Raw genomic sequence first — 20580 nt, 5'->3', positions numbered from 1 at the left:
GGACTTTGCTAATATCATTTGTATTTGAGCAAGACCTAAATTTCTTAATGAGAGTCTTTTTTCGATCTGGATTTTCCCGGATGTCGCTAAGTCAACTCAAGAACAGAGAAAAATTTTTTTTTTGAGTATGAGGGAAGAAGTAAGAAAAATGGGAGTCACGTTTTTACTAAGCTACCCGTGCAATAGTATTATTCGATTTACTGGTATTAAATATACATTCTTTGTACCGGAATAACTTCGTAGCTTCTTGGACATGAAGAAAATCACATAGGCTGCATTAAAAGAAAATGTGCCAGATTGTGCCCATGTTAAGCCTTTTTCTTTATAATGATGTTTAATATTTAGAGCTCCTTATCTTTATTGTTTGTGTTTATCTACCTTATTGAGGTCAAATAAGAACTTCAAATGATGATTATAATTTTCCAACTCAAGTAATTTATTGAATTTACCATTTGGTAAATTATATAATGGAAGTTAAATATGTTTGAATTTTGAAAGAAATGCCTTTGGTAAATTGAATTTTTGATGTCTATATTTGGAAATTTTCTTTGAGCTTGGGGGAAAATTTATCTGTTCTTTTATTATTAATGTTCTGATTTTCTGTAGCAAGAGGTTATCTTGTGTATAAATTTGAAAAATTAATAAATAAAAAACTCAGCTAAGGATGAAATAAATAAGATTATAAAAAAGTTCAAAAGATTCATTCTGTATATCAATATACAGGTAGGAACACACCATCTTTTGGGTCATATTGCGTATAAAAAATATAGTAAGGAGAGGAAACTAAAAATTGAAGGCATATGCTTCACTTATTTTGTTAGACTAAAGATTTGGGTCCTTAAATTTAGAAAGTATGATGGATAATATCAATTGTTATCCGTTAAATGTGAATGACTTAAATCATCCAATAAAAAGAAAAAAGATTTTACAATACCTTGCTAGAACTAAAGCAGACATTATATTTTTACAAGAAACTCATTTAAATGGTAATGAATCAGAAAAATTAATGGCTTTCCTGGTGGGGAAGAGTGGAAACTGTAAAAATGACGATATCTCCTACTATTATGTACTGTTTTAAACATGATTCAAATCTTTTTTTTGCCATATAAAGAATTGGATAAGGAGATCAGTAAATTTATCTGGCACAATAAGCAGCCAAGGATAGCGTTCAAGACCTTGCAGCTAACTAAAGATTATGGAGGAGTGAATTTTCTGCATTTCTATAAGTATCATTGGGCTTTTATACTAAGACAGGCCATGCATTGGCTAACACCTGAAAAGTTTAGCTTAACGAGTTGGTGTTCTTTGGAACAAGATTTGTTTTTCCCACTTCGTTTAACTGATGTAATAGGAATTGAATTACCTAAGCAATTGAAGTTAAATCCAATTATTAGTTCCACGCAAAGTGCACTTGTTGATTTGGCTAAACAACTGGTCGTCCCCTATGGAAACTCTATTTGATGTCCATTGTGGAGTAACAAAAAGATTCGTATTGATGGTGAATCCGTATTATGGAAAGAATGGATGAAGCTGAATAAATATACAGTGGAAGATGGAAGATGTCATGATATCAGGCAAGTGCAAATCTTTTGCGGAATTAAGAGCTAGTCATCAATTAAATTCACTCATAGTTTTAGGTGGCTTCAGCTTCAACATGCGATTAACCTTTTCAAAAATTCATTGAAACCATCTACATCAAGTGTTTTATTACAATGTGAAAGAATTGCAGGCTTAAGTCATGAAGCGTCAAATTGGTACAAAGTTCTAGTCCACAAAGAACAACAAAAGAGAAGAACAAATGGATTAAAAGATATTTGGGCCAATGAATTGAAGATAGATTTATCAAATGAACAATGGGATCTTATGGTGCTTGAACGTATCAGCTGCTGTCAATCTGCTGCAATGAAGCAATCACTTTATTTTATGTTAAGATGGGTAATCTGGACTCTTGTTAAGATTATTAAAATCAACTCTGAGAATTGTGTAAAAGTGAAAAGGGAACTTTGGATCATATGCTCTTTCATTGCTCAATAGTGCAGGTATTTTGGCAGAGGATTTGGAGTCTGATTCAAATACTGATATCTATTAATATTCCTTTAACATATGTATGCTGGGGCTCTTTTTAATATCTTTGATGATTCATTAGCTATAAGGAAAAAATATAGGAAACTGATAACTATTTTGACAGCAGTGGCTATTCAATCAATTTTAAGAGTTTGGAAGGACTCGTATTCATTATCATTTATGTTTTGGTGGAATTCTGCCTGCCCCATTGGGAAATATGTCCATTGTAATGGAAAAAAGAGGTAAAAAAATTCTAAATTTGACAAAATATGGCTACCTGTTAAAGAATTTGTGGAAAAAGATCAGAAATGAATAGGATGTTTATTCTTAATAATATGATGTCATACTCTCTCTATGAGGGGAGTGGTGGGGAGAATCGTATATGTATCCCTTGCTTATGGCATGTTAAGTGTTTGAAAATTTGGAGTATGTTATACGAGAGAAGAGTTTGGGATGAATAGTATGCATGTGTATGAATGAGTATGTCTTAAGTATGATGTTACACACTCTGTATGAGGGAGGAAGGGTGGGGGGGAAATGTTTATTTTATTTTAGGCTTCTATATATCCCTTGCTTATGTTGGGAATCGTTATGTGGAAATATTTTGAAAAATGTATTCTATTGTCTAATTGTTTATATGAAAAAAAATTTCTATAAAAATATTTGAACTTAAAATAAATAAATAAAAGAAACCTCTACCTGTCTTTGTTACATGCTGCAGAATTAGCATATTTGATAATGATTGATATTTTTTTTAGTGTACTGAATGAATTTATTTTGAAGAACCCAAATTTGGAGAATAAGAAGGATCAAAGAGATCTTCAGGTAATGACTTAAGTTTAGCTTTCTGAACAGTTTTTTAAAACACATTGAAAAAGCGTTTTCAGTTGCTTTGCTAATAACGTAGCCCAGAATTAGCAGGCGTGAGGATTGATAGCATATATTTATCTAATGGTATGAAAATCACCCACAGTAAAAATACTTTTTTCCTCTATTTATGAAATCCTCTTTCCAATATTTATATGCATGACACTATAAAAGTATTTACTGTGTTCTACATGCTTCATACTTTGACCCTGGGCAGCAGAGAAAGAGGGTATGGCCTGAAGTACCTCTTCTGTCCTGTTATCAATTAGTGGAGAAGGGGAAAGAGAGAGAATCTACTAGGGGAAAGGGGCGGGACATCATCTACTATATATTACTATAGAAAGTAGATCGACAGAGCTGAGGTTAACGAAAGGAACTGCTGAGGAAGAGAAATCTCAGAAATGATATTGGAGGTATGGGAAAGGTTGAGGGAGGAGATTGGCACTAGTTTGAGGGGGTGGGAGATTCCAAGAGAGGATTGAAGCTGAACGAACAGAGGGGAGACTGTGTGAGACCTGGGAAGGGGAGAAGAGTAACTAGAAGCAAAGGGGTGGGATGCAAGGAGGGGCAGGGCTAGAATTAGAGTGCATTTCCTTGAGCTAGCACTAAACTGCAAGAGGAGAGAGCTGGCTTAAGGGGTTTTTTCCTTCTCCAAATATCTAATCTAATCGTCTACTTGTGCGTCGCACATACCTATGCAGGCTCAAGGCAACTTACAGAGAGAAGAAAGGTAGAAAAAGAGCAGAACAGAATTGAGGAGAAATAAGGGATAGTGACTGACTAGCAGTATCCCTTGCCCAATTCTCTATTCTTTCCCCCCTCCTTTTTCCCTGCCATCCAATTCTTCCTCCTCCAAATTGGTCCTTGATATCCCTTTCTCCCATCAGAAAAGAAGACAGAGGACAATGTTTAGAGTGATTTATGTGGTTAAAAAGCATTTAACCCTTGATAATCAGTTCTCTGAAATCTGCCTTCCCTCTATTCACAACTGGTATAGTACTCCACAGTGCATATGTTTTTATCCCACTTAAGATGGGCTTCAGGGGCATATTTAAGCCAGGGCAGGAAAGTACACACGTAGATAGCATTTTCAAATTTACATTTTTTACATTTTCCAACAAAACTCTCCCTTCAGAGAAAGCAGGTGCAAACGTAAAGCATCTGTGGCAATTTTCAAAGTGAAAGTCCTTATGTAAAAAAATAATTGCAGGTTTTGCATCAAATTTGGCAATTGTCTCCAAATTAAATGATTCAGATACAGAAGAAGGGTTAGAAAATTGTAATTTTATAATGTAAAATAACATAAGAATAGTCCTACTGGGTCAGACCAATGGTCCATCTAGCCCACCCTTCTTCACAGTGGCCAATGCAGGTCACAAATACATGGTCAAAACCCAATAGTAGCAGCACTCCATGCCACCCCAATCCAGGGCAAGCAATGACTTCCCCTATATCCATCCCAATAGTAGACCATGGACTTTCCTTCAGGAACCTGTCCAAACCTTTTTTAAATCCATCTATGTTAACCTCTGTTATTATATCCTATCGCAAAGCATTCCATAGCTGAGTGGAAAAATATTTCTTTTTATTGGTTTTAAAAGTCTTTCATATTGATGTTAATTATATGTAAATTTATGTCAAGGTGTTGAAGAATTTCTATAGCTTTTCCAAACTTCAGCCACAAAACATACCCAGGAGCTACTACATGAGACTGATGACTGTATTTCTGAAATATGTGTAGTAGTAGAAATTAAAAACAAAACAAAACACCAAAGCAATCCAATTCAAAAAATGTATGATGCCTTTATTTCTCAAATTTCTGCATTTAAATGGAAATAATTCTCAGTAAATTCACATGATAAATAATGTCATCATGCGGGTAGTTCACACTCCCTGCATTGTTGCAGAATTTGCATCAGTTTTAAAAGCAAAAGTCTGTACCGCATAAGTATATTTATATTATATTTTCCTTGTTCTTTAATTGCGTATAGCCTCCTCCAGATATGGACTGTAGGGATGGTGGTGTATTTTTGAAATTCTACAGTATTTCTTTTATTTTTTTTTTTAAGTTTTTAATCTTTTTAGGAGATGCCATTGTGTATTCTGAGCAAAAAAGTGGTATCAATCAAGTAACCACAATGCTCTGTATACTCAAAATATGCCCCTTTGTTTTATTTCTTTTAGGGAGCACTTAACTCTTTTGTAGGGCTTCTAATGTGTGTTAAATATATAGCAAATTCAAAGACAACCTCCAGTGATTCTTATACTGAGTACTTTGCCACAATTTCACCTAGCATAACTCAAAAAAAGTAAATGTTAGGGAAGGGAAAGGCTTGAGAAGCCACAGGCGCTGCACTAAGGCTGAGAGAGAGAGCTAGATAGAACTATCGGCTCTCCCTCATGCTTCAATCATCAGCCAAAACCCTTTTCTTTGTTGCAATTGTTTCTTAACAACGGTAATAAATATTATAAACAGTCTCTATAGAAAAAAAATCAAGCTGGACTTAACTTTCAAGGGCTTCGATATTGCCAATTACTTCAGCTGCTTTGGACATGACAGCACAGCTGTGCTGCCGTGAACGCATAGCCTCTGCGATGAATTGCTGACGGTGGCCAACGTTTCACGATACAAAGATCGTTTCTTCAGAGCTCTAGAAAAATAGAATGTAGGTTAAAAATCTTAAAGTATCTCTAAAGACACCAATAGAAGTTCACAGTTGTTAACAATAATACCTGGATTAGCAAGAGAAATGACTGACTCTCTTGCAATCTTGTGGTGAAAAAATGGCGCCATAGCATTGTTTTTAAAGAGAACGGTCCTGAGCCAATCACAAACTTGCCATCACCTGATTGGCTGAGGCTGCCTCTTTTGGTGCCTCCATTTTGCATCTCACGAAGGCACAGCGATGTTCATTCACTCTTAATCTAAACATCCTTGAAGTTTGTCCTATGTATAATTTCCTGCAGGGGCAAATAAAGCAATATACCACGAAATCTGTTGCACAATCTGTTTTGTGTCTAAGAGCGTAAGTTCTGTTATTAACGGGATTAATGAACTTAGTGATGGACAAAGTGTTCTCACATGTTTTGCACCTACCACCAGCATTATGGCCACCTCTATTCTGCTCGTCCATAGTTGTCCCACGTAGAATTGCTGGACATAAAATTTCTTTTAGATTGTGTTCTCTGCGATTGCAATGTTTCTTTTTTTGATCATTACTGCATAAAGAGGCGGCCTCAGCCAATCAGGTGATGGCAAGTTTGTGATTGGCTCAGGACCGTTCTCTTTAAAAACAACACTGTGGTACTATTTTTTCACCACAAGATTGCAAGAGAGTCAGTCATTTCTCTTGCTAATCCAGGTATTATTGTTAACAACTGTGAACTTCTATTGGTGTCTTTAGAGATGCTTTAAGATTTTTAACCTACATTCTATTTTTCTAGAGCTCTGAAGAAACGATCTTTGTATCGTGAAACGTTGGCCACCGTCAGCAATTCATCGCAGAGGCTATGCGTTCACGGCAGCACAGCTGTGCTGTCATGTCCAAAGCAGCTGAAGTAATTGGCAATATCGAAGCCCTTGAAAGTTAAGTCCAGCTTGATTTTTTTTCTATAGAGACTGTTTATAATATTTATTACCGTTGTTAAGAAACAATTGCAACAAAGAAAAGGGTTTTGGCTGATGATTGAAGCATGAGGGAGAGCCGATAGTTCTATCTAGCTCTCTCTCTCAGCCTTAGTGCAGCGCCTGTGGCTTCTCAAGCCTTTCCCTTCCCTAACATTTACTTTTTTTGAGTTATGCTAGGTGAAATTGTGGCAAAGTACTCAGTATAAGAATCACTGGAGGTTGTCTTTGAATTTGTGATAGTTTTCATTCACTCCAGTCCTTCTTTGTTAAGTTTTTTGTGTTAAATATATAAGTCATGAATCTGAACACAACACATTAATATATCACTCCAATTTTAGTAAGTCCTAATACCCTATATCTAAAATACATAATATGAAAGTTGATAAATAAAAGCCGAAGTCCACATATATTTTCACTTTGAAAATTGCTTAAAGAAAAAATACCTGCAGATAATTGCTCCTGCTTTTCCATAGGTTTTGTTTCCAGTTAAAATAGTACACATAGTTTTGGAAATCCAAAATGATGTGGGATGTTGCAGTCCCTTCCCTAACTTCGCCTCCCAGAGAATCTCCACGCAAATGGTAGTCAATCTTAAATTAGCTCATTACTGTGGGTAAAACACAGTTTTATGTGGAATTGTCTCTAAAAATTACCCCCTTGGGGCCTGATTCTCAAAACCACAATGTAAGATAGGTGACGGTAAGCGCCCTACCATCACCTAACTTAACTGGTGATAAATGGCGTGGTAATTGACTGTGTCATTTAAAACTAATTAAAAAGTAATTTAAAAAATAAATGTAGGAGCCTGCAGGCATTTACAAAGAATGCCATCCAAGTCCTGACTGTAGAGGTGCCTACCAGCGCCTATATCAAAAATAGGTATGGTTTGCTCTAGAAGTGGACATAGGTGTTGGTAGGCACCTCTGAAGACACAATTATCATCATAGGCCTGCAAAACCCTGACCTATATTACTGGTGCCTACTTTTGATGTGGCCACAATTCTACAGACAGTGCTGCTTTTGTAGGCAGCAGCCAATAACGCATCATTTACAGAATCCTGCCCTCAATGTCTATATGCTTCATCAGATATCCAAGAGTTGATATGTGGAAGTATTGACTGCATGTACATTATATTAGGGATTTCTATTCCGCCATTACCTTGTGGTTCAAGGCGGATTACAAAAGAGTTTGAGAGGGTGGGTTATAAAAAGATATCTGGTCCTTTTCTGGGAAAATAAGGAGCAGAGCGGGCCGCCCTGGGAGGTCAGGAAGTCAGTGGGATGATAGAAGTAAACCTGTGATGTTAAGTCTTTTTCAGGAATTTCCTGAAAAGTATGTTATTAATTTTTTTTCTGAATGTTTTATAGTTTGGGGATGCCAACAGTAGGTTTGAGATTTGGTTGTCTAGTTTTGCTGCTTTAGTGGCTAGGCGGCCATCATATAGTTTTTTCCGTTTAACTTCTTTAATTGGAGGGTGTGTGAATGGGGTGTGAGTTTTCCTGAGCCTGGTTGAGGTGTTTTGGATGAGGCGGTTGTTCAGGTAGTTTGGGCCGTCTCCATTTAGAGTTTTAAATAGTAGACAATAGAATTTGAATAGTATTCTTGCTGGGATTGGAAGCCAGTGTAAGTTGAGGTATGCCTCTGTAATGTGATCGTGTTGCCTCAAAGAGTAGATGAGTCTTAGTGCTGTGTTTTGAATTGTTTGTAATTGTTTTGTTATTGTAGAAGGGCACGGGAGATAGAGGATATTGCAATAGTCTAGTAGGCCTAGTATTAGAGATTGTACTATGAGCTGAAATTGTGTTTTCTCGAAGAATTTTCAAACTTGTCTTAAGTTTCTCATAACAGCGAATGATTTCTGTATTGTTTTATTGATTTGTGTTTGCATGGTGTAGCATCTGTCTATTGTTATTCCTAGTATCCTTAGGGTGGGCTGTACGGGGTAGTTGATTTCTAAGTTGGCTATGGTTGGGGTTTTGTTATTTTCGAGGAGGATGAATTTTGTTTTATCTGGGTTCGATTTCAGTTTGTGATCTTTCATCAAAGTTGCTACTGTTTCAAGTGTTCGGTGTAGTGTGTCTGTCATGGAGGGCTTTGGTTGATCAAAAGGTTGAGAATGGTGATGTCATCTGCATAGCTGTAGGAAGTTAGGCCTAGTTTGTCCAGATGGGCACTGAGGGAGGCAATGTAGAGGTTGAAGAGAGTAGGGGATAGTGGAGATTCTTGGGGTACGCCGCAGGGGTTGGACCAAGGTTCTGATTTTTCTTTATCTGATTTTACTCTGTAGGTTCTGGATTTTAGGAATACTTCAAACCATGAGTACACTCTATCTGTGATACTTATTGTGTCCAAAATTTGTATTAGGATGTTGTGGTCAACCAGGTCGAATGCAGCGGTCAGGTCCAGTTGTATGAGCATCATTTTTTTTTCCTGTGCTGAGGTGTTGTCTGGCTGTGTCCATGAGGGATCCTAGTAGTGTCTCTGTGCTGAAGTGGGTTCTGAAGCCGGACTGCATAGGGTGGAGTATGTTGTGGTCTTCAAGATAATTGGTGAGGAGTTTGGCTACTAGTCCTTCTATTACTTTGTCAAAGAGCAGTATATAGGCGATGGGTCTGTAGTTGGATTGTTGGTCTGATAGTCCTTTAGGGTCTTTTAGGATCGGGGTGATGATGATTTCGCTGAGATCAGTTGGGAAGAGGCCATTTGTGAGCGTGGTTTGTACTCATTGTAGGACAAGGGCTTGGTATTTTGTGCTGGAGGATTTTAAGAGATATGGAGGACAGTGGTTGAGATCACTTGATACATAGCTGTACTTTTTGTAGAGTTTGTTGAATTTGGGCCATTGTATGTTGGAGAAGTGTCACCATGTTCTGTCTGCTGCAGTTGAGTCTTTTTCTGTAGGAAGTATTGTGAATTCTATAAGATGGGTAGAGGTGTCATTGAAGGTAGCTCTGGCATTTTTAATTTTGTTATGGAAGTGTTCTGCTAATAGGGTGGCTGAGGGGGGGTATTGCTAGTAGTCAGGTAAGGTTTGGTGTCAGTTAGGTCTTTTAGTATTTGAAATAGTTTTTTGGTGTCTTGGGTTTCTGTGCCTATTAGGTTGGTGTAGTGTGCTTTTCTCTTGTCCTTTAATTGTAGTTTGTATTGTTTGTTAATTTTTTTCCAGGCGGTTTTCGGGTGTCTTTTGAGTATTAGTAGTTTGTTGTCAAACCATTGGTCTGATCGTCTGCTGATTCTAGTTTTGGTTTGCAATGGGGCTAGTTCATCAAGGGTGTTGGTACTCAATTTGTCCCATTGTGAAATGAAGTCCTTGGGGTTGCTTTCTTGCATTGTTTCGTCTATTTTAGACCAGAATTTGATGGGTTCAATGTGTTTTCGTGAGGTGTATGTAACTTTTTTGGATTTTTGTATGGTTTTGTTTAGTTTTTTGGTCCAGTTTATGTTGTAGGTGTATGTGTAGTGGTCTGACCAGAGAGATCGGGACCATGTTCCATTAGATGTATCAATTTCTGTTAGAGAAGGTTGATGGGTCGTGAAGGCTGCAATGTCCAGTTGGTGACCTTTCTCATGAGTTGTTTGTGGATTTAGCATTTGGAAGGATAAGGCATTGAGAAATGAGAGAAAGTTATCTACTTGTTTGGATGATTGGTCTTCCAGGTGTAGGTTTAGATATCCTAGGATTAGGTTGTGGGTTGCTGTTAGTGAGTTTCAGTAAATGAAGTCTTCAAATTCAGGTCTTGCTGTATTCCAGTTTCCTGGTGTTATGTAACAGATCATGCAGTTTAGTGTATTTTTTAATGTGGTGCCTGAGAAGGTCCATGTAAGGGGTGGATGTTTTTTCTATTAGATTTAGGGTTAGGGCATCTTTGATTAAAATTGCTAATCCTCCTCCTCTTTTTTTCTCTCTGCAGACTATTGTTATTTTGTATCCTTGTGGGCAAACTTCTGTTATTCTGGGATCTGTGTCGGAAGTTAGCCAGGTTTCTGTGAGGAATAGGCAGTCCAAGTTTTTGTTTATTATCCAGTTTTTTATGAGTTCTGTTTTTGGGCCTAGGGTTCCTGTATGATAGTTGTGGATTGTTTTTTGGTAGATAAGTGATTTATGGTAAGGGTGAGGTTTGGTCTTGGGGTGTGTTGGTCTTCTTCCCCATGCTGGAGTAATGGGGTGTTGAATGCTTGATTGTTGGGTCAAATTTCTGTCTATTGAGATCCTCCTGTTTGGGTGGTGGATTTTGTTTGTAGTTGTGGGGGGTATTGGGAAGATGTGGTTTGCTACTGCCTTCCAACTGGTTATAAGGAGAATTATCAGTATGGTGTTCTGGGCTTGTGAGGGTAGCTTCATTTTGGCTGCTGGGGGAAGGTGCTAGAGGAGGCGAGATTCTTGGTAATAAGGTTGTTATTCTTACGTTGTATCTGGATGGGTAGAGGTAGGAGTTTTTGTGATAGTTCTGTGGGGATACTAATTGGAAGTGGAGGTTGTGACTTAGTATAGGATTTTGAAGAGAATGGGTGATCTTATTTAGTTGGGATTTAGGTCGCTTCTTGGTTGCTTCGCAAAGGTGCTTGCTAAGGCGCCTTAGACAGCACGCCGTTAAGCACTGAGCCTTTTATTGGCTCAGACTAGTCAGGTCGGGAGGAGGGGCGGAGTGCGCTACCACGCCAGAGAATTGTCTCACTCAGCTCCCGGACCGAAGAAAATGGCAGGACCAAAGAAAAATAGTAAATTAAATTAAAGGGTGCCGCTGAGCCTTTCAACTGGCTCAGCGTAGTCAGATCGGGAGGAGGGGTGGAGTGCGCTCTCACGCCAGAGAATTGTCACACTGAGCTCCCGGACCGAAGAAACACAAAGTATACACTAGAGCAAGGTGCCCACACTTTTTGACTCGCGAGCTACTTTTAAAATGACCAAGTCAAAATGATCTACCAACAATAAAATTTAAAAAAAACACAACGCACACTGTACGCATAGAATTGTTAATTATCAATCCTATTCCTCGGTTTTTTCAAAGAGGTCATAGCAGATGACTCTATGCACTGTCACCTCAGTAACAACCATACAAAAATAGACAAATACCCACCCCCTCCCTTTTTACTAAACCACAATAGCATTTTTTAGCGCAGGGAGCTGTGCTGAATGCCCAGCGCTGCTCTTGACGCTCATAGGCTTCCTGCGCTAAAAACCACTATTGCGGTTTAGTAAAAGGGGACCATATTGTAAAATATAGTCAGCAGATATAAATTCAGACACATTTTGACCACTAAATTTAAAATAAAATCATTTTTCCTACCTTGTCTGGTGATTTCATGAGTCTCTGGTTGCACTTTCTTCTTCTGACTGTGCATCCAATCTTTCTTTCAGCCTGTATGCTTCCTCTCCCCCACACCTCATTCCCTCATAGAAACATAGAAACATAGAAAGATGACGGCAGATAAGGGCTACAGCCCATCAAGTCTGCCCATACCATTGACCCCCTTTTAAGTCTACTGGCCCCCTTAACTCTACTGACCTGCTCTATTAAGTCTATATCCTAGCGACCCTATTCATTGGTATGACCCTCGCAGTGATCCCACTTAGGTATCCCATTTATTCTTGAAGTCTGGGATACTGTGGGCCTCGATCACCTGTACTGGAAGCTTGTTCCAATGCTCTATCACTCGTTCCGTGAAGAAGTAGTTCTTGACGTCTCCACGAAACTTCCCTCCCCTGAGTTTGAGCGGATGTCCTCTTGTGTTCGAGGGTCCTTTGAGAAGAAAGGTATCATCTTCCACCTCGACCCGTCCCGTGATGTACTTAAATGTCTCAATCATGTCTCCCCTCTCCCTACGTTCCTCGAGAGTATAGAGCTGCAATTTGTTCAGTCTTTCTTTGTACGAGAGACCCTTTAGCCCCGAGACCATCCTGGTGGCTATCCGCTGAACCGACTCAATTCTGAGCACATCTTTACGGTAATGTGGCCTCCAAAATTGCACACAGTATTCCAGATGAGGTCTCACCGTGGCTCTGTACAATGGCATCATGACCTCAGGCTTCCTGTTGACGAAACTTCTCTTGATACAACCCATCATCTGCCGTGCCTTAGATGAAGCCTTCTCCACTTGAGTAGCAGTCTTCATGTCTGCACTGATGATCACTCCCAGGTCTCGTTCTGCTGTAGTCTTGGTCAAAGTTTCTCCATTCAAGGTGTAAGTTCTGCATGGATTTCCATTTCCGAGATCATGACCTTACATTTCTTGGCGTTGAAGCCCAGCTGCCAGACAGAGGACCAGCTTTCTAAAGTACGGAGGTCCTGTTCCATAGTATTCTGCAGATTGTAGCCGTTTATGATATTGCATAGTTTGGCATCATCAGCGAATAAGGTTACCTTACCTTGAAGCCCTTGAGTCAAATCCCTAATGAATATGTTGAAGAGGAGTGGACCCAGGACTGAGCCCTGCGGCACTCCGCTGGTCACTTCCGACGTTTTGGAGAGGGTGCCGTTAACCATCACCCTCTGAAGTCTGCCACTTAACCAATCTTTAACCCATGCAGTTAGTGTTACTCCTAACCCCATTGATTCCATCTTGTTCAGCAGTCTGCGGTGTGGGACACTGTCAAAAACCTTGCTGAAGTCAAGGTATACAACGTCTAAGGACTCTCCCGAGTCCAGCCTTCTTGTTACCCAGTCAAAGAAGCTGATAAGATTGGACTGGCAGGACCTACCCTTGGTGAATCCATGTTGACTGGGGTCCCGGAGATTCCCCTCATTCAAGACCGTATCTAATTTATGCTTAATTAGTGTTTCCATGAGTTTACACACTATTGAAGTGAGACTCACCGGTCTATAGTTCGCAGCCTCAGCCTTGCAACCCTTTTTATACGGAACTTTCCCCGTGCTTAGTGAGAGATTGAAGAGTACGGCCAACGGTTCCGCCAGAACATCTCTCAATTCTCCAAGCACTCTTGGGTGTAAATTGTCCGGTCCCATGGCCTTGTTCTCCTTGAGCCCCTCCCCCAACTTTTTCTTCTTCTCTCCCTGACCTTTCTTTCTTTCTCTCTTCATGCCCCCTTTCTTTTTTTCTGTTTCTCTTCTTTCCTTCTGTCGCCCTGCCTGCCCCCTTTCTTTCTTTCTCCCTGCCCTTTCCCAAGCCACTGCCACTGCCGCTGCCATCGGGGAACAGGACCCAAACGCCACCAATGGATAACAGGCCCCAAAGCCGCCGCCGCCGCATGCTCTCTCTGCTTTGGGCTGATCAATCTTCCTCTCCCTGACGTTAATTCTGCCGTCGGAGCTGGCCTGAACTTTCTCTCCGACGGCAGAATTGACGTCGGGGAGAGGAAGATTGATCGGCCCGATAGATCGCCAAGGCAAAGGGAGTCCTGGATGATCGACTCACTTTGCCTTGGCGAGCTACCGGTCGATCACGATCGACCTATTGGGCACCCCTGCACTAGAGAATAAGAACGTAAGAATAGCCTTACTGGGTCAGACCAGTGGTCCATCTAGCCCAGTATCCCATCTTCATGGAGTACAATATCATTGTGTTGAAATAGACCTGGATTAAAGTTTTTCATGTTACTCTTGCTTGAGACTGAGCATCCAAGTGGCAGATGAAATTTAATGTGAGCAATTGCAAAGTGATGAATGAAGGGAAGAGCAACTCAAACTTATAGCTACATGTTGCAAAATTCCACATTAGGGGTCCCCTCCCAGAAAAGGATCTAAGAATCACTGTTGATTACCCTGATATTATCACTCTGGAGCAGCAGCCAAGAAAGCAAATACAGTAAAACCTTGGTTTGCGAGCATAATTTGTTCCAGAAACATGTTTGTAATCCAAAGCACTCGTATATCAAAGCTAATTTCCCCATAGGAAATAATGGAAACTCAGACGATTCGTTTCACAACCCAAAAACTTTAATACAAAATACTATACATACTTGTATTGCAAGACCTCACTCACTACACTCCCACAGCGTCAGAGAGAAGAACCATTGGCTCAGTTGTGATGATGTGACGCGTGTATACTGTATGTATTCGTATTGCAAGAACTCGCTCATTTAGAACAGCCACTACACTCTTGCAGTGTCAAAGAGAGAAGAACCATCGGCTCAGTTGTGATGTGTGTATACTGTATGTACTTGTAGTGCAAGACCTTGCTGGTATATCAAGTTAAAATTTAATAAAATGTTTTGCTTGTCTTGGAAAACTCTTGCAAACCAAGTTACTTGCAGTCCAAGGTTTTACTGTAGAATGTTAGGAATTATTAGTAAATAAATGGAGAATGAAACAAAGAATATCATAATACCTCTATATTGCTCCAATGTGTGACCCTACCTAGAATATTGTTGTACGATTCTGGTCACTGCATCTCAAAACAGATATAGAGGAATTAGAAAAGGTACAGAGAAGGGTGATCAAAATGATGGAGATGAAGTAACTCCCTTATGAGGCAAGACTAAAGAGTTTAGGGTTCTTCAGTTTAGAGGAGAGACAGCTGAGAGAGAGATAAGATAGAGATCTATAAAATGAATGGAATGGGTAGACGTAAATCACTTCTTTACTCTTTCCACAAGGGCTAGGGGGGCCAGTTAAAAGCCCACCTCTTCAAGAGTGCTTTCGATTCCTAACTCCTCTCACCTTGGGTTCTGCATCCCTATATGTCATGTTTGTCTGTCCAAGTTAGATTGTAAACTCTTTCGAGCAGGTACCATCTGTAAAAGTCAAAATGTACAGCGCTGCGTACGCCTTTTCAGCTCTATATAAGTGATAAGGAAATAGTAGTAGCATTTAGTGAAGTTGCTAAATAGTGCATTTAAAACAAATTGTTGAAAATATTTCTTCATTCAACATATAATTAAGCTCTGGAATTTGTTGCCAAAGAATGTGATAAAAATGATTAGCTTAGGGTTTAAAAAAGATTTAGACAACATAAGAACATAAAAATAGCCTTAGTGGGTCAGACCAATGGTCCATCAAGCCCAGTAGCTCGTTCTCACGGTGGCCAATCCAGGTCCCTAATATCTGGCCAAAACCCAAGGAGTAGCAATATTCCATGCTACCGAAACAGGGCAAACAGTGGCTTCCCCCATGTCTTTATCAATAACAGATTATGGACTTTTCCTCCAGGAACTTGTCCAAACCTTTCTTAAAACCAGCTATGCTATCCTCTAACAATACATTCCAGAGATTAACTATTCTCTGAGTGAAAAAAATATTTCCTTCCATTGGTTTTAAAAATATTTCCCCGTAACTTTGAGTGTCTCCTAGTCTTAGTCATTTTTGACAGAGTGAAAAATTGATCCACTTGTACCCATTCTACTCCACTCATGATTTTGTAGACTTCAATCATATCTCCCCTCAGCCGTCTCTTTTCCAAGCTGAAGAACCCTAACCGTTTTAGTCTTTCCTCATACGAGAGGAGTTCCATCCCCTTTATCATCTTGGTCGCTCTTCTTTGAACCTTTTCTAGTGCTGCTGTATCTTTCTTGAAATAAGGAAACCAGAATTGAACACAATACTCCAGGTAAGATTGCACCATGGAGCGATACAGGGGCATCCCTTTTTTAATAATTCCTAGCATCCTGTTTGCTTTTTTGGCCGCCGCCACAAATTGGGCAGGAGATTTAATCATATTGTCTGTGATGACACCCAGATCCTTTTCCTGGGCGCTAATCCCCAAGGTAAACCTTCTGGTAATTGTGATTCGGATTATTCTTCCCAATGTGCATCACTTTGCATTTGTCCACATTAAATTTCATCTGCCACTTGGACACCCAGTCTTCCAATTCTTCCCAATTTCCTAGTTACCAAATGCCCAGTCTTCCAATTTCCCAATTGCCTGTAATTTTTCACAATCCACGTGCGTTTTAACAACTTTGAGCAGTTTAATGTCATCTGCAAATTTAATCACCTCACTCATCATTCCAAATTCCAGATCATTTATGAATAATTTAAATAGCACCGATCCCAGTACAGACCCCGTGGCACTTCACTGTTTACTGTCCTCCATTGAGAAAAATGACCTACCCTCTGTTTTCTATCCGATAACCAACTTTTAATCCACAACTGAACTTTTCCACCTATCCCATGACTCTTTAATTTTCTCAGGAGCCTCTCATGAGGAATTTTGTCAAAAGCTTTCTGAAAATCTAGATGCACGACATGAGCCGGCTCACCTTTATCCACATGTTTATTCACACCTTCAAAGAAGTCAAGCAAATTGGTGAGGCAAGATCTCCCTTGGCTGAACCCATGCTGACTCTGTCTCATTAAATCATGTTTGTCTACGTGTTCCACAATTTTATTTTTTATAATTATTCCTGGAAGAAAAGTGTATAAAAAATAAATAAGTGAATTTGGAGAAAACCAGTGCATATTCCTGGGACAAGCAGAATGGAATCTATCTATTTATTGTTTTGGGATCTTACCAGGTACTTGGGATCTGAATTGGCCACTGTTAAAAATAGGACAGTGGACCTAATGAACCTTCAGTCTGTCCCAGGGTGCTGATGTTTATGTTCTTATGACCAATCTTGGTTTAAATTAATCATTTTAAAGCTTCTTTACTTGTTCTTTTGTTTTTGCCTGCTGTAGGATGTGACTCATAAAATAGTGGATGCTATTGGAGCCATTGCTGGCTCATCATTGGAACAGACAACATGGTTGAGGCGAAATCTTGAAGTCAAGCCTTCTCCCAAGATAGTGGTGGATGGAACTAATATGGAATCGGACATTGAAGGTATCCACATCACTCCAGCTTTTGGCTAACTAGTACCTCTGTGCCTACCCCATAGATAATAACAAAGAATGTAAATTAAAGAGCTAAGGCCAATACTGGACAGACTTGTAAAGTCTGTGTCCCATATGTGATGATTTGGTGTAGGATAGGCTGGGGAGGGCATCAATGGGAGCTCCACTAATTTGGAACACGAGGCTGTAGCTGGCCAGACTTTAAACAGGATGGTTGGATAGGCTGGAGTAAGCTTGGACGGCAACTTCAGCATTTGGAATCTAGGACAATGCCAGGTGGATTTTACAGTCTATGATCCAGAAATATCAAAGAAGAGACAAGTTAATTTAATCATGTTTTTTTTAACATGAAATTTTATTGAAAAATTTTTCATCAAATACAAAAATAAAAGAAAACTAGAGGTAAAAACCTAACACTAATACCAACAGAGTAGTGAGATGTATGAAAAAAAACATTAGCACAATATAAAAAGTATTGTGAATCATCCATCAATAACAATAATGCAATAAAAAGTTGATGTAAAAAACTTAATTGTAAAATAATGCATTTTTAATGGGTACAGCTAATGGGCAGACTGGATGGACCATTCAGGTCTTTATCTGCTGTCATTTACTATGTTACTATGAACTTAACTCATTTAGGGGCCGTTATTCCAAAAGTGGTAAAACATTGGTTTTGGTGCAGCCTTAGATAGATCATTCCCATGCACTAAGGCCATTTTTACAACTGGAGTTAAATGGTCGATTTTTTTTCTATTTTCCTTATTAAAAGCTACATACTAATTTTGCCATTAGCACCTAAACCCCTACTACCACCCATTATGTAGGTGTTAAGGGCTCATTCTCTAATCAATTAGCACATGGCAATGTACAGTAGCTGTGCTAACCAATCAGCACAGTACATACCCACACTCTGCCCTCAAACCATCATCGCCCCTCCTTCCCCCACACTAAAAAAAAACTTTATTTTTTTAGCACAGGCACGTCCCAAAATTACTGCGGGACCCTCATTGCATTCCACTGTAATCCATTTTTTGTTGCACCTTTGTGCTTATCATAGCTTTGTAAAAGGACCCCATAGTTTGTTGTACACTAAGGCCCAAATTCTCTAATTGGTGCCGATTATTTAGGTGCCTGTATGCACCCACGCTCAGTAAAAAAAAAACACCATGCCATTTAAATGACATTTCTAATTGAGTTTCAAGATGCCTAAAAATTGGCTCTGGAATCGCGCCTCCCGAGGCATTTTAGGCCACCTAATGCCACTATGAGTGTGGCTAACACTGGACGTGTTAGACAGCCTGAAGCACCTTTGTAGACGCGATTCACAACAAAAAATAGGCACCAGAAATGTAGGCCTGGAAAACCCTGGCCTACATTTCTGGTGCCTCTCCTTCCCGGAGGCGTGATTCTCTATACGATGCTGTTGCTTGATTAATATGCGATCGGTGGCCGCTTTTTAAGCAGTTGCAATATCGGAGCCATGTAGAGAATCTGGGCTTATATCTGCTGTCCAGTATGAGCTGGTGAACTTGGCTATTCCTAGTGTATTTGGCACGTTTTTTTATAAGTATGCAATAGTTAATTCAAAATATTACTTTGAAGGTGAAATGTAAATGCTACTTAGTGGGCTGTATTGTATGTAACTAAAGTTCAATTGAGTTTATCCAGGCAGTTAGTCTAGATAAGCTTGTGCTGAATGCCTGTTTTAGATTTAACCAAAGTTTTCTTTTACATCTGCACAGGAGTCCGTAAGTTAGGTTATCAATCCCCACTGCAAGCTGACTTTGCAGAAGTGTGTCACTCACAGTTTTTCCTTTTGAAGCAAATTGTGCAGAGGTGTTTCTGAACTGCTCTGTTTGGTTTTTCTTATTTTCAAGTGTAAGCTTTGTTTTTGAGGCTTCAATGCCCTGAGACCCCTTATTTGGGGGTTCTCTGCCTGGGAAAGGATGCAGGTTCTGTGGAGCTAGACTGCAGCTTGCAGGGCAAGCCTGCTATGTGCCATTTGAAGGCTCAGAATCCATTCCCTTGGGAGCTAGCTCGCCTTCTAAATTTTTCAGAGACTTGAGCACAAGCTATGGGCTCCCTGTATGTGTATTTGCGTGCCTGCCCCTCCCCCCCTCAAAAAAAAAATCACATTTTAAGGTTCCACAGGGATTGAGGTCTTGGTTGGAGTTGGTCCGACTGGCAGCCAGAAGATTTAAGAACATAAGAATAGCCTTACTGGGTCAGGCCAATGGTCCATCAAGTCCAGTAGCCCGTTCTCACGGTGGCCAATCCAGATCACTTGGCCAAAACCCAAGGAGTAGCAATATTCCATGCTACCAATCCAGGGCAATCAGTGGCTTCCCCCATGTCTTTCTCAATAACAGACTATGGACTTTTTCTCCAGGAAATTGTCCAAACCTGAGCGATTGAGTCGGGAGTTTGCATGCAAATGATTTGCATGCAAAAAATTTAGTGAATCAATCGCTGTTTTAAAATTGTCCAACAGCGATTGAATCGCTATCTTTAGTGAATCTTAGCCTTAATCTTTTGTTATATTTTGTAGACCTGATATGCCCCAGTTAAACTGCGGTGGTGGTAATCCAAGCACATCACTCTTTGTCAGGGCTAAAATTTAGCTGGTCTCTAAGGGAGAAATTGGGTTCCTCGGGTTATATCTGGCCAATTCCAAATGTAGCAAAACATACCCCTGTAAAATTCAAGCTTTAGATGTCCTAACAGAAGAGCAAGTGTGTATGAGCAAATTCTGAATGTCACATAACACAATTGTCTGCTTTCATTTCCCTTTCACCATGTGTTTCACCAAGCCCATTAAAGTCATTTAGGGTTAGAATTACTACTCTCTTGCAGGTTACATCTCCCCCTCTTCACACTCCTTATAGCTGTAACTGTAAATCTAGCAGACCAGACAACAGCCATTCTAATACAGTGGTACCTTGGTTTACGAGTGCACCAGTTTGCGAGTGTTTTACAAGACGAGCAAAACATTTGCAAAATCGGTGCCTCAGAAACCGAGCATGGCTCGATTTACGAGCACCCCCCCGCAATCCGGCACCCCCCCTGCGATCCTGCACCCCCCCCCCCCGCCACGATCCGACACCCCCCCGCCAAGATTGGGCACCCCCCCGCCACGATCTGACCCCCCCAACACGATTGGGCACCCCCCCCCGACACGATCCGACCCCCCCCAACACAATTGGGCACCCCACCGCCGCTTCTTACCCTCATCTGGGCACTCTTGAAAATCGGCCTTCTCCTCTGCTGGGCCTTGAGTATCTGAGCAT

At 40.0% G+C, this 20580-nt stretch overlaps 1 protein-coding gene across 4 annotated transcripts in view; it reads left to right on the top strand.

The window, feature by feature from the left end:
• The window catches only part of DOP1A (DOP1 leucine zipper like protein A), a 284642-nt gene that overhangs the window by 213260 nt on the left and 50802 nt on the right, over nt 1-20580 (top strand). For all 4 annotated transcript variants that reach the window (XM_033937929.1, XM_033937930.1, XM_033937928.1 and 1 more), the window contains 2 exons: nt 2823-2889; nt 17135-17279. In XM_033937929.1, coding sequence (XP_033793820.1) covers nt 2823-2889; nt 17135-17279 — 212 coding nt within the window. The remainder of the gene's footprint in view (nt 1-2822; nt 2890-17134; nt 17280-20580) is intronic.

The sequence above is a fragment of the Geotrypetes seraphini genome, chromosome 3, assembly GCF_902459505.1.
Source record: "Geotrypetes seraphini chromosome 3, aGeoSer1.1, whole genome shotgun sequence".
Lineage (NCBI taxonomy): Eukaryota > Metazoa > Chordata > Amphibia > Gymnophiona > Dermophiidae > Geotrypetes > Geotrypetes seraphini.
This window is presented reverse-complemented; position numbering and strand designations above follow the sequence as displayed.